The sequence below is a fragment of the Natrix helvetica genome (assembly GCF_964273705.1).
Source record: "Natrix helvetica genome assembly, chromosome: 2".
Lineage (NCBI taxonomy): Eukaryota > Metazoa > Chordata > Lepidosauria > Squamata > Natricidae > Natrix > Natrix helvetica.
In genome coordinates, this window is record NC_138552.1 from 279,554,042 (window position 1) to 279,568,058 (window position 14,017).

General features: G+C 44.6%; 1 protein-coding gene across 1 annotated transcript in view; it reads left to right on the plus strand.

The window, feature by feature from the left end:
* The window catches only part of CUX1 (cut like homeobox 1), a 376,350-nt gene extending 363,120 nt beyond the window's left edge, over positions 1 to 13,230 (plus strand). The window contains exons 19-23 of the mRNA XM_081940393.1: positions 2,415 to 2,498; positions 3,108 to 3,164; positions 5,572 to 5,652; positions 10,899 to 10,963; positions 11,935 to 13,230. Coding sequence (XP_081796519.1) covers positions 2,415 to 2,498; positions 3,108 to 3,164; positions 5,572 to 5,652; positions 10,899 to 10,963; positions 11,935 to 11,995 — 348 coding nt within the window. The 3' untranslated portion in view covers positions 11,996 to 13,230. The remainder of the gene's footprint in view (positions 1 to 2,414; positions 2,499 to 3,107; positions 3,165 to 5,571; positions 5,653 to 10,898; positions 10,964 to 11,934) is intronic.
* The last annotated feature ends 787 nt before the right edge of the window (positions 13,231 to 14,017 follow it).

Here is a 14,017-nt window from a genome sequence, read left to right on the forward strand (position 1 = left end):
GGCATGATAATATAAGCCTTTACTCAACTGACCACATGGCATCTGAACTCAACCATACCTGGATTCAAAACTCAGCCTAGAGGGTTGCCCTTGCACGGGCCCATGTGAGTCTGACAACCAATCAGAATACATTTGTTACACAGGAACAGGAAACAGATAGGTGGGGCCAAACAGATTATAAAAAGCCCTGCAAGCCCTTCTTCAGTCTCTTCTCTTCTCTTCCTTTCTCTTCTTCTCCCCAACATTGAAGCATGTGATCACCTTTTCTGTTCAGGACTCAGGCCATGTGGTCCTGTCCACCATTAAAACCATCTTTCCAAGTAGCCTCCATGTCTCCAGTGTCTTTTTCCCCACTTGGAGCGGAACCCAGAAGGACATTTCTTTCAACACAGGGGTGGAAGCAGAGGTGGGTTGGGCAAACTGGTAGTAGCAGCAGCAAGAGGTCTCAAGTGATGAAGTTCCCACAACTTCCGAAGGCAAAGTCTATTCCCTTGGTTGATTTTTCTCACTGTCAGAAAATTTCTCCTTATTTCTAGGTTGAATCTCTCCTTGTTCAGTTTCCATCCATTATTCCTTGTCTGGCCTTCAGGTGCTTTGAAAAATAGCTTGACCCCTTCCTCTCTGTGGCAGCCCCTCAAATATTGGAACACTGCTATCATCCCTCTCCTTCTTTGCTTCTGATTTCATTTTTAATCTGTTATTTCATCCTGGACCTCTGAGAGAAGTTAGAATCAAAATCATTTATTGGTCTCAAAAAGCAAGGTTTATTTCCCATAAAGCCCGATTCGAGTGCCTGCTGTGTTTGCCCTCCCTTCTCTCCTGTATGTCCCCCTTGCCTCCAGAAGAGAGCGCTCGTCTCCTTCCCAAGGACTCTGGTGGTGGGCTGTAAAAATCCAAGAATCTCGTTGTCAAGAAAGCAGCTGAGAAAAGAGCAAAATGCTTTCCTCGGGAATCCCAGCATCGCAACAACAGCTTGCTGATCTGCTTTTATCCCAACGTTCTTGGAAGAGATGTATCTTTTGAATGACATTCTGGGAGAGTTGGTTTCAGGCATGAGTGTCAGTGTCCCCTTGGTCAAAGGAATGGAGGGGCACCGCATGGCCTACAGGCTGCTCCCAGTCTTCATCACCCTTGGAGAAGACAGGGGGAAAACGTTTGGACCCTTTTGCGCAATCTCTAAGGTGCAAAATTGGCTGTTTTTTTCCAGGAGAAAGATTGATAAGACAAATTGAGTACCTCTAGCCTGCAAATGGTTTGACCCTCTAGCACCAATTCGATCCTATTCAATCCACTTGTGTCACTTCTCTTTAAAGCAGGGGTGTCCAAACTTGGGAACTTTAAGACTTGTGGACTTCAACTCCCAGAATTCCCCAGCCAGCAGCTGGCTGGGGAATTCTGGGAGTTGAAGTCCACAAGTCTTAAAGTTCCCAAGTTTGGACACCCCTGCTTTAAACCAATTACATCAAAAATGGTTAAGAAGCTCCCTCCTATTTCTTCTTCGTGCAAGGCTGTTGCTGGAGAAGACTTTTATTGCCTACTTGTCCCACAGTACTTATTACTTGTCCAGCCACCCACTGAGAACTCCCACCGGGGTTTTCCTTGTGTCAATCTGACTTGTCTCTTGTCTAACGGGTCAGGAAAGTAATAGAGCCCGTCCTGCTGAGACGGAGAGTGTATGCTTCCTGAGATATATTCAGTGGTGCAGCCAATTGTCCACAGAGGCAAGGGACTCATCTTCACTGGCTGTTCCAAACGGAGGCTAAATAGTCCATTTTTGAGGGAAGCCGAATTTTGGATTCCTGTAATGCAAAAGAGTGCATTAGTGGCTCAGTGGCTAAGATGCTGAGCTTGTCGATCAGAAGGTTGGCAGTTTGGCAGTTCAAATCCCTAGCGCCAGGTAATGGAGTGAGCTCCTATTACTTGTCCCACCTTCTGCCAACCTAGCAGTTTGAAAGCATGTAAAATGCAAGTAGAAAAAATAGGGACCATCTTTGGTGGGAAGGTAACAGCATTCCATGCGCCTTCGGCATTTAGTCCTGCCAGCCACATGACCACGGAGACATCTTCGGACAGCGCTGGCTCTTCGACTTTAAAACGGAGATGAGCATCGCCCCCTAGAGTCAGGAACAACCAATACATATGTGCAAGGGGAACCTTTACCTTTACCTAATGCTAAAGACCTTAGACTCAATAGCCAAAATGAGTTCTATGGATTCCATTGTTGCGTCTCTTGCTTCAACTCATCATCCATTGAGTCCATTTTGGCTACATCAGCAAGACCACTTCTCTCGTGCTGAACCTTCATGTTTGAAGGGGGTCAGTCGCTTCGGTGTTACTTCTGAACTGACCATTTTCATCCGTGCAAGTCACCAGGGACTAAGCATCACTTACAAACCCAACGGTCTCTCTTTCAGGGATCTGGCAGTGATGACACAGAGTTGCGTTACTCTTCCCAATATGAGGAACGCCTGGATCCATTCACCTCTTTCAGTCGAAAGGTAGGGATCTCTGGAGATCTTTCCAAAGAGGGGGGGAAAGACACCTTTTTAGTAGGATGGAGAATGCATAAATCCTAATAATAATTCTCCAGCATTATATAGTAGCAAAGATTTATCTTTGTTGTCAACATGGCTTCTAGTAGGCTTACATAAAAATAATTTTAGTATTTTTCATGGCACTTTGAGCTGTTTCCTCAATGGGACCTGGTGCCTTTGATAAAATAATCTTCATTGTCTTGACTTATAACCCTGTGAAAGAAGGTAACAGCATTCTCATTTTACTGTTGGCAAACTGAGGCTATATAGGATACGATCTATTGCCACTAAGTACAAAGAGGCTTTAAAATTTAAAAATGAAATGTTACCTAGATGGCTTATTTTAGGCTGATATCCTTCGTTTTATTGCAACTAGATGGAGTCTCTTTTAATTTAATTAATTAATTTAAAGAAATAAGGCCTGCTAGGGAATCGAACCAGGATCTTTTTGCATTAGCGCGCCAAAGAGATTAAAACTGGAATTAATTCACTGGCTGGGGTTGTTGATTTTTCTGCTCCTCTCTTGGAAGAACCAGTGGTCTTATCTCAGCTGTGTGACTTTTTTATTTGCAGGAACGTCAGAGGAAGTACCAAAGTCTCAGCCCATGGGATAAAGCCACCCTTAGCCTGGTAAATTCGACTGCTGAAATCTACCGTATTTCTCTGACTATAAGATGCACCGGATTATAAAACGCACCGGATTATAAGACGCACCTAAATTTACTGGAAGAAAACAAGAAAAAAAATAGTTTTGGGCCTCCACACGTCACATTATCACCCTCCCCAGCCCCCAGAAGAACTCTGCAGTGCTCCACATGGCCCGTTTTCACCAAAAAACAGGCCTGTTTTTGGCTTGTAGAGTGCTTCTGGAGACCTGGAAGAGCGAAAATGCGACAGGCGGAGGGCTTGGGAGTCCAAAAACAGGATCGTTTTTGGTGAAAACAGATCCTGCGGAGCACCGCAGAGTGCTTCTGGGGGCTGGGGAGGGCAAAAACATAACACACGGAGGGTTTGGGAGGTCAAACACGCCTGTATTCGGTCTATAAGACACACCTAAATTTTCACCCACTTTTAGAAGGGAGAAGGTGGGTCTTATACTCTGAAAAATACAGTACTTGCTGCAATTAGTCGGTCTTCACAATGGGAGGAGCAATCACCTTGCTGGGAATAATGCATGTACTACAACAGCATCTTTAGCTTTGCTAGATCCTTGGGAAGAATCCAGTGGTCAAAAATACCAAATCCATTCAGATCTAATAGAACACAGTTAAACAACAATGGTAATTTGCCATTGTGTGTATTCCCAGTTCAATCTTTTCCATAGGGAAAGTTTTCTCTACTTGGTGGTTGGCTGAATCCTGTCTCCAGCCTCTCCTCCAGCCAAAAGGGCAGTCAACAAGATATTAGTCCCACCTATGGGACTAGTCCCACCTATGGATGCATATAAGGGCATCCCATAATGGCTGCAGGCAACTATACATTTGTCACACAAGAGGGAAAACCTGCCCAGCCTCACCCAGTTAAGATTGGCAAGGCCTGATTAGCATCTTAGCAGCTGCGGTGCCCATAGGCATAATCTATAATGTGAAGGAGAGAACATATCTGCACAGTTTAGGAGTCCAGCAGATCAAATGTGCTTTTCAGGGAGATCTTGCCTCATAGCTTTCTGAGCAAGAAAGATGAAGGAAAGGGAGAAAGAGATGCTCCAGGTAGTTTGGACTAAGTGCCAGTGAATAAATCTTTTTTATGGCTGTCTTTACTGGAATCGGATCCCTGGTCTTTCAGCCAGAATCTCCTGCATCCAATTCTCCATAGCTTTGGGTGCGCTGCTTCGTTCATTCACTCAGGCCCCTTTGCACATCAGATTTCCATTTCCTAAGATGTAGTCTTGTCTCTTTTTCTTTCCCTCTGTCATGTTGTCCCTTCGTCTCGTGCAGTTTTTGTGTTTCCTGTATTGTTCTGTTTTTGTTTTTTTTTACAACTAGCTGATAACCCAGTGTTTGCCGGGGTATTTATTTCTCATACTCCTGTATTAGACAAGAAAAGGAATGAATGATATCTATAGTGATGCACTCTTCCCCCCTCCCCCAGCACATGCGTGCACGCCGCACGACACCCCCTCAGGCCCCGTTTTGGGCCTAGTAGTCCTCCCTGCAGCCTCCTGGGGGCAAAGCTGGGCCACAGGGGGACTCGCGCCACACACCTCTGCGCTCCCCCCCTCTCCGTGCAAATGCGACTTGAAAATCAGCTGGCCGGCGGGAGGCACACACACATGTGCTGTGGAGTTGAGCTTGGCTCTGTATGCCACCTGTGTGCCAGGACACACACACACACCAAGGGGTGTTAGTGGTGTCTTACCCCCACAGTATTTGTCTCCAGAGAGTAAGTCATCTGCATTCCAAGTTTGGTTGAAATTGCTCGAGGCATTCCAGAGTTATGCTGGAACACACACACACACACACACACACACAGCCATAGAGAGAGGGGGGCAGAGAGGGAGATGGAAAGACAGACAGACAGACTGTAAACTGCCAGAGTTGCTGGGAGTTGAATGGCATATAAATTTAATAAATTATTATCATGGTTGACCACAGAGTCAGCCAGATGTTAGACTGGATTTCTCATTTTTGTTCACCTGTCAAGTACTTCCCAAGCACCTGTTAGATGGTGTTAGAAGTATCATCGCAAGAGGTAAGCTTTCTAAGTAAAACTGCCTTTTGCAATTGACGGATAGTGATTTTGCCAAAGCCCAGCATGTTTAAGTGGTGATCCAGATGTTGTTGTTGTTATGAAGTATTTTAGCTTTCATGTCTCCAGAAATCTCAGAAGGGTTAGAGAATGATTTTTTCTCCCAACAGCTGGCAGTCAAAATTCAGGACTTCTTGCTATTAGCAAAACTTAGAAGAAATCCCAGGTTTAGGAAAGTAATCTTAAATTGACAGGGAAGTGAACGGCTTCAGAATTTGTGTTTTTTCCCCAAGATCTCAGACATTCATAGCCTTAAAATCTCCTTTCACTTTTTTTATTGTCCCTGCAGGGAAGACTTGTCCTTTCCAACAAGATGGCTCGTACTATTGCTTTCTTCTACACGCTCTTTTTGCACTGCCTTGTTTTCCTGGTAAGTGTGTCCCCTCCTCCAGTGATCAGTTTTGACAAAACACACATATTAACAGTGCCTTTTTGTGGTACAGGTAGTCTTTGACTTATGACTATAATTGAGCCTGGCAATTCTGATCCTAAGTCTTGACCATTGTAAAATGGGTCTTCATGGGACCAGACCCGATTTTATGACCTTTTTTGTAGCAGTTGTTAGGCCAACCAATTGTTGATAACGGGTTGTTTTTCTCCCCAGAGATCAAGTGTACATGATCAGATGGGAGGGAGGGGGATTGTAAATTGGGATCATGGGACCACGGGATACTGCAAACAGCTGTAAATGCAGGCCATTTGTCAAGTGCCAAAAATGCAACTTCAGAACTGAGCTGAATGATTACTAAGTAAGTGGTTGTAAGTTGAGGATTACCTGTAGTGGCTACCATCACCAAATTTGATGCTGCTTTCTGCTTCTAAGGGCACCATATTTAACAAAAGCAAAGGGTTTACTCAGGGATGGGCTTCAAAATTTTTAGCAAGGGGTTCTCTGCCTGGTTGCTGGGTGGGTGTGGCCATGGTGGGTGTGGCCTAGTCGGCCTCCTGCACCACGGTGGTGGTGGGGGCATTTTTGCCCTCTCCGGGCGAAAACAGCCCATTTCTGGCCTTCCGGAATTTCCGGTAGGCCCATTTTTCAACCTCCCCAAGCCTCCGTGTGTGCCCTGCATTTACCTGCATCCAAAATGGGCCACTTGAGGACTCTGGCATGGGCGGGGCCAGCCTGAAGTGGGATTTGGGGGTTCTCTGAACTGCACAGAATCTTAGCTAGAGGTTCTCCCAAACCCCTGCAAACCCCCCGCACCCACCAATGGGTTTACTGAAAGGAAATACCTGGTCCTCTAAACCAGTATGTCAGCGTTCCAAATATCATGCAGAATTAAATCATTGTCCAAAGCAAAGTTATCCTTAAAACTCCAATTTAATAAGACAGACATGTTGGCATTATGCTGTGAAATTTCAACTCTAATGTACATCCTGTGGGTTCACCCAGTTGAAAGTTCATTATCTATCCCCACACCCCATAATTCATCACATGGTCCAATCTTCATCTTCCATGCTGGCATGTACACCCCTCTGCTTCCGGTCAGGTGTCGAGGTACGGAGACAAAAGACGACCTTGAGCTTCTAAGAAAATCCATAACAATACATTCCACAATCCTACTCCTTTCTATTCCCCCCTCCCAACTACTACACTAATGAAACAGCATAAGAAATGAATAAAAAGTGTGGCAGGCCAAAGATCCTAAAAGGAACATAACTACAGGCCTGACACAGTATACCTGAACAACAACAACATTAAAATCTGTGGATTTCAACTCCCAGAATTCCTCAGGCAATGGGTTGGGTTGGGGAAGATATCTAGATTTTTGTTCCACCCACCCAAAGATCTGTCTACTGGCATTATTGACGGAGTGGACTGGGGTCTTTCCTGTTCTGACAGATCTGGAAAAGGAGGCAGAATTATAGGAACCAGATAGTTCTGCAAATCACCTGGCCCTAGGCCACCAAGGGCGGTATTGTTCAGTGTTTTTCAACTTTGGCAATTTTAAGATTTGTGGATTTCAACTTCCAGAATTCCCCAGCCAGCATGCTAGCTGCCAAATTCTGGGGGTTGAAGCCCATACATCTTTAAATGACTGAGGTTGAAAAATGCTGCTGTAAACTCCCAGGCTTTAGGTTTGCACAGTGTCAGTCCCTGCGATTTCCAAAGTGGGAACTTGCCAAATTGGTAACTTGATAAAAATATCAGACACTGCCTGTCCCAAGCTGTTCTATTTTGGGCTGTTTAACAAAATACAATTGTCTCCACCAGCTTCCCTTGAGTTCCCTTCTCCAGTTCCAATTGCAGACACAAGCAGCATTCTTCCATTTGTTTTTAGAAGTATATTTGTTTTGCAACAGCTTTTGTCTTAGAAGTGGAGGAATACATCTTTTAAGAGCTGCATAGAGACAGTCGTCTGTGTTCATGCCTGATTTAGTGATGAGTACTTTTTCTCGTGGTAGTGGATTCACAGCAGGTCCTGTTCAACCAAATAAGGATTAACGTAGTCCTAAAAATGAAGGAACGAACACCGTAACCAGAGAATAATTCCAGATATTAAGATCTTCTTCATCCCCAATTGTTGCCCATACTGAATGAAGATTGTCCCAAATAGTTGAGGTGGGTGGGCTGGGAGTACCTGATCTACAAGAACAATCAGTCACAGGTAGAGCAAGTTAAAGAGAAAATGATCTTTACTTTTCCTAGCCTAGCTCTTCTCCCTACCATAAAAATAACTTGTTAAACTCAATAAATTAATATTTCTTCTTTAAAAAATGCAAGGCTAACAATCTGTGTTATATGCAGGTAGTCCTTGACTTATGAGCACAAATGAGCCCAAAATTTTGTGTTGCTAAGTGAGGCGATTGCTAAGTGAGATTTGCCCCATTTTACAACTTTTCCATATAGTCACCTATTCCAGGGTAAAATCTGAGCAAATCCTTCCAAAAGAATTGAAGTAATCTAGTTAGTAGATAAAAGAAGTATTGTCCAGAACCTCCTATATTCAAAACCAAACATAATAGCTAGATCTGTAAAACATTATATTGGCTAAATATAGTTGAAGAATAGCTGTGAAGATATATGTTTTAAAATTTCAGGGTTTTTTTGAGCAGCTCTTCAAGCCTAAATTGCAATTATAATATTTACGTGGTGACACTATTCATAAGAAAGAATAAGTAGGATTTACACTTTCCTTAGCCTCTTCTGAAAAGTATTTGCACTGCTTGTTTTAATATCACTCTAGCTCTCATAAATCCTGAAAGAGAGAGAGAGAGAGAGAGAGAGAGAGAGAGAGAGAGAGAGAGAGAGAGAGAGAGAGAGAGAGAGAGAGAGAGAGAACACACCAAATGCTGCAAAAGCATGTAGGCCTAAAGATGGGGCCTACTCTCAATCCTTGAAGGGATTGAGAGTAGGCCCTTTCTCCCTGTTTTGCAGTCCAGAAAAGGCTGATTATGCTGAGCTTCCCTACAAGATAGAAACATTCCTTGAGGCTAAATAACAGGAACCAGACTGTTCAGCGAAAAAGACTGAATGGTTGAATAGATCACTTCCCATGCGCAGGTGGGCAGCTGGCCAGCTTCAGAGTTCAGTTCAAAGAGCTGGCTCTCTACCACTTGCAGTGGCTTTGGACCGAGTCAGCTTCAGCCACGTGGTGGATGTCCCTGAATATTACAGTCTTCTTAAACGATCCAGGCAGTTTTATGGGCCACTAGAGCCCAAAGTGCAAAAGGATCATGAAACCTTAGCAGAATAACAGAATAACAGAGTTGGAAGGGACCCTGGAGGTCTTCTAGTCCAACCCCCTACTCAAGCAGGAAACCCTAGACCATTTCAGACAAATGGTTGTCCGATCTCTTCTTTAAAACCTCCAGTGTTGGAGCATCCACAACTTCTGAAGGCAAGCTGTTCCATTGATTTATTGTTCTGTTAAGACATTTCTCTTTAGTTCTAGGTTGCCTCTTTCCTTGATTATTTTCCATCCATTGCTTCTTGTCCTGCCTTCAGGTACTCTGGAGGATAAGTTGACTCCTACTACCAGTTCACTCAATGCAGGCTGAACCTGGAGCAACCCACCTCTGCCTACCTAGCACATGATGGGCACGAGCCAGAGGAAAGCTCTTCTACCTTAATTCACCCCATGGGTTGTCTAGAGGGGTTGATGTGGGACATGAACGGCCATTCTGAAAAATGCGAGCCTACAAGATCTATTGCCAACGGTGTTACTTTTTAATGTGGGACGTTAAATCGGAGACATTCCTGTTTTCCCATTTACGGATGATCAGTTACAGCAGCATGCTGCATTGATGAAATTCTTGGGTCTACCCTTATCTAGGCAGGTTCTCAGCCCTACCTCACCATATCATTACTGAGAGAGGCCTACAGGTAGCCCTGGACTTATGACCACACTGGGAACCAGAATTTCCATTGCTAAGCAAGGCAGTTGTTAAACGAGTCAGATGTGATTTTTAAATGAATCACTGCAATTGTTGTAAATCGTGCAGTCATTAAGCCAGTCTGGTTCCCCCATTCACTTTGCTTGTTGGAAACTGACTGGGAAGTTTGCAAATGGCGATCACATGACCCAGGGATGGTGCAACCGTCATAAATACATGGAGAGCTGCCAAGCACCCAAATTTTGATCACACGACTGTGGGGAATGGTGTGTCAATTGTAAGTGCAATGACCATTTTATAAGTGCAATGTTGCAAGTTGTAAGTGCAATCGCTCTGCTCACCTAATCCTGAATTCTAAACCCAAAGTTAGTTTTTTCAGTGCTATTGTAACTGCGAATTACAATTAAATTATAAGTTGAGGACCACCTGCAGAGGAGAAAGTGTTTCAAAGGAAAGGTCGATTATATATTTAACAAATGTAGACAGATGTGCAATCTACAATAGCCAAGTTGGTTCGTTTTCTAAAATGCTGCTGTCCATGCATGCTGTGCATGCCAATTCTTTATTCTTGATTAGTTTACTTTTATTTTTCTTAATCCGAGCAGTGACGTGCAGTCAGGTGAGGCAAGTGAGGCACAGCCTAACCTCTCATCATCAGGGCAGCGAGTCATTCGATGGGAAACTTGCCTTTTGGGAGGAATGACCCAGCTTGGCTCCCGCTTTCGATCTGCCGCCCAACGACCGAACGGAGAAGTGAAGAGGCAGGAGAGACAAAGCAGGAGCCAAGCCAAGTCATTCCTTCCAAGAGGCAAGTTGCCTATCGAATGACTCGCTGCCCTAGACTCGAGGGGGGGGGAGGCTTCCTCCGCTCCGTCCGCTCCCCATCTGCACTGCCCTCGCCCGACAAGCGCACCCCGGATTCCGCGCAGCTCTGGCAGGCGGTGCCGTGGCCGAACCCCAGGGCGGAGGGCGGCAAGTCGCAACTGAGCATGCCTGACTGTGGAATTCTGGGAGTTGAAGTCCACAAGTCTAAAAACATGCTGCCTCACCAGGTATAAACCTCACCGCACGTCACTGAATCCGAGTACTGAAGTACTAGGGAAAAGGTTCTCTGCAGCAACCAAGGAAGATGCAAAGGGCATATTTCTCCAACATGGCAATGCAGCCCCAGTGAATTCAGCATTTAAATTAGAACCAGTCAAAAAACCCAGTAAGACCACTACAAACCTCTCAGGCATCACAAAACAATTAATGGACTGTCTTTCTTTGCTTCTCCAGGTTCTCTACAAGATAGCTTGGAGCGAGAGTGTGGGAAGAGACTGTTCGGCCTATTGTGCTAAAAAGTAGGTGCCAGAAGAATCAAGCCAGGCAAACGGGAACCTGGGCACAGCCTGCATTTTTAAAGGGAGTTTTGCTTTGGCCCAAAGCTGCCTTCTCTTTTGAAAAAGGGGGTGCCGCATTTTAACTGGGCACTTTGCAAAGAGCAGCTGCCCCAATTGCTTTTCTATACCCCCCACAATCTTGCACCTCACTGAGTCGGCCAACCACACAGGCTGCGGGCTCCTTCATCTTGAAGGGACTCAAGGTTGACTTGGCCTTCTGGCCTTCCGAAGCTGATAAAATGAAGACCTAAATTGTTGGGGGAAATATGCTTACTCTGTAAACTGCTTACAGAAAGGCTATAAAACACTATAAGGCAGTATATACAGTAAATCTAAGTGCTATTCCTATTGCTATTTTCCTACCTAGCCTTGACCCATGAGCATGCGTCCAAAGATAAAGATGTTTAATTCATTTATTTTTATGTTTCTTCCTTTTTAGTAGGCAGCCTAAATATCAAAAGCTAAGACAGCTTTATCCTTGGGTTCTGCTTTGGATCTATAGGAGCTCCGGGCGTACCTCCTGGGAGAAACCCTGAACCAATTTCACCATCATTTTCACTGTCTTCTCCCCGGGTTACTTAGTTGGATTAATTCATTGCCTTCCATCCGTGAAAACATGCTGTAAATCATAGTGACATGATATACTCAGAGGTGGTATTTCTACTGGTTCGGACCCGATCGGCCGAACCGGTAGCGGAAATCGTGGGTGGCTCTGCCCACCTACGCCCGGCTCTATGGCGCCCCATATAGGCCCTTTTTTTGCCAAAAGTGCATGCGTGGAAGGATCTGCGCCTATGCGGAGGTGGCACAGGTGAGCAAAGCAAGCGCAAATGCACGCTTGCTCACATTTGCCAACCGGTAGGGAAGGGAAGTGTATACCACCCCTGGATATACTAAATGTGCTGATGCAAACTTCAACCTGTTTCTTCCAGGTACGCCGACCACCTGCACAAGTTCCATGAGAATGGAGAGAATGGGAACATCTGGAAGTGAAGGTGGAGCCACGCACGAGTGGACTAAGCCTATTCCCCACCCCAGAGCTGCCCTGCTTTCACCCTCGTCCTTCTCTTCTTCTTCCCCTACAAAAATGTTGATGGGTCCAAAACAATCGAATAACTAGAGCTAAACACTTTGCATCCCATGTACCCCCTCCCTCCAAGTATTCCTCCAAACAAGTACCAGCAATATTGGACAGAAAATTGCTCAGTTCAGTAGTCACAGGTTTTGTTCTCTGGCCAGTGTTTCTCAGCCTTGGTGACTTTAAGATCTGGGAAGTTCAACTCAAAGAGTTGAATTCTGGGAGTTGAAATCCACAGATCTTAAAGTCACCAAAGCTGAGAAACACTGGCCTCGGCAAAATAGCATTAAACATCTTGCCAACTGAACACATATATGTGAATGAAGAAAATATAAACATACACAATTTTAGCAATGTTGCCCCCGCATTCCCTGTTGTTCTCTAGCAATGGGGTGGATAGTTATGTTTGGCTGATAAAGCTGCCCCACTCGTAATTTAGAGAAAGGGGAGGTCCTTGAATTTCACTCAATGGTCTCTAGCTGTGACAGATTCACACATCCTGGTAGATTTTATAGCTCTGCCTTGGAGACACATTTGTTTCACACGGCAATCAAAACTGTGAACATTCCAGATTGCCCACATGAACAGCTGCAGGCATTCCTTGGGGAAATTGGTATCGAGATAGCCTGGGAGACTTATTATATTTACGTGTGAGTGTGACCAATTGAAGTAAAACCCAGGAAGTTGGAGTTTGGCTTGTCTCAAATGGAGAAGTTGAATTATATCTTAAAACTTGTCCATCGGGGCATTTTTCTAAGGTCCTGAGAAGAATCAAATATCCTGCAATGTCATTGATTTAACTTGATTTCTAATTCTTTAAGTCAGTGTTCCTCGACCTTGCCAGATTTTAGACGGGTGGATTTTAACTCCCAGAATTCTGGAAACTGACGTTCACTTGTCTTAAAGTTGCCCGAGGTTGAGAAACACTGCTTTAAATCATTATTTAAAGGATAGGAACAAATTGTATCTGTGAGTATCCTTTCAATTTCTCTTCCCCCTGATCTGCTCAGTTGACAGAACAGGCTTTTTATTTCTAAAATCCCATCCCTGCGACGCCCAAATAGACAGTGGTTTGCATGAGTTCTCTGAACCACGCAAGCTTCTAGAGCAGTGTTTCTCAAACTTGGCGACTTTAAGTCCTGTGGACTTCAACTCCCAGAATCCCCCAGCCAGCTATGCTGGCTGGGGGATTCTGGGAGTTGAAGTCCACAGGACTTAAAGTCGCCAAGTTTGAGAAACACTGTTCTAGAGTAACCTGCTTCGTGCTTCTTGTGCAAATCACCCTGCCTGGCTTTTAAATATATATATTATTCAGCAAGGAAATCTTGTAATCATCCAGACATAGGAGAGAAATTGTGTGTGTGTGTGTGTGTGTGTGTGTGCAGATGGCTCCAGGGATGTGTCAAAAACAGTCACGACAACCTGATCAAACGCCATCCCAGGACTTTGATCCTGAGGCCACACAGCCGCCATCTTGGCTTATTTGACCCCCTGTGGATGCCTCATAAAAGCTTTATTTCCTCCTCTTCTCATGATGGCACAGGCAGATCAGAAAACAGAGAGCCACTGTTGTATGTTGAAGTTTCTTCAATAGATTTCAGAGCTCCCTCCCAGGTTTGACCCCCGGTGTAAATTTCTGCCATTCTGAAATAAATATCCTTACCAGGATGGCTTTGCTAAAGAAAGGAATCCCTTCTAAGGAAAGGAGCTAACCGTATCTATTAACAGGCGAGATGCTTTCTGTTTAACCAGAGAAGAAAAAGCTCTCCAGAAAAGTGTGGTGCAACCTTCATGCCAATTCTTTGTTAATTCTGTTGTGATTTATAGATTCCCCGCATTGTGAACATACTGGGGGAAACCCCAGACAGTCTCTTTGGCCATTTTGGAATTGAATAATGCAACCATGAATCACACACAGAAAAAGGAAGGGGCTAAGT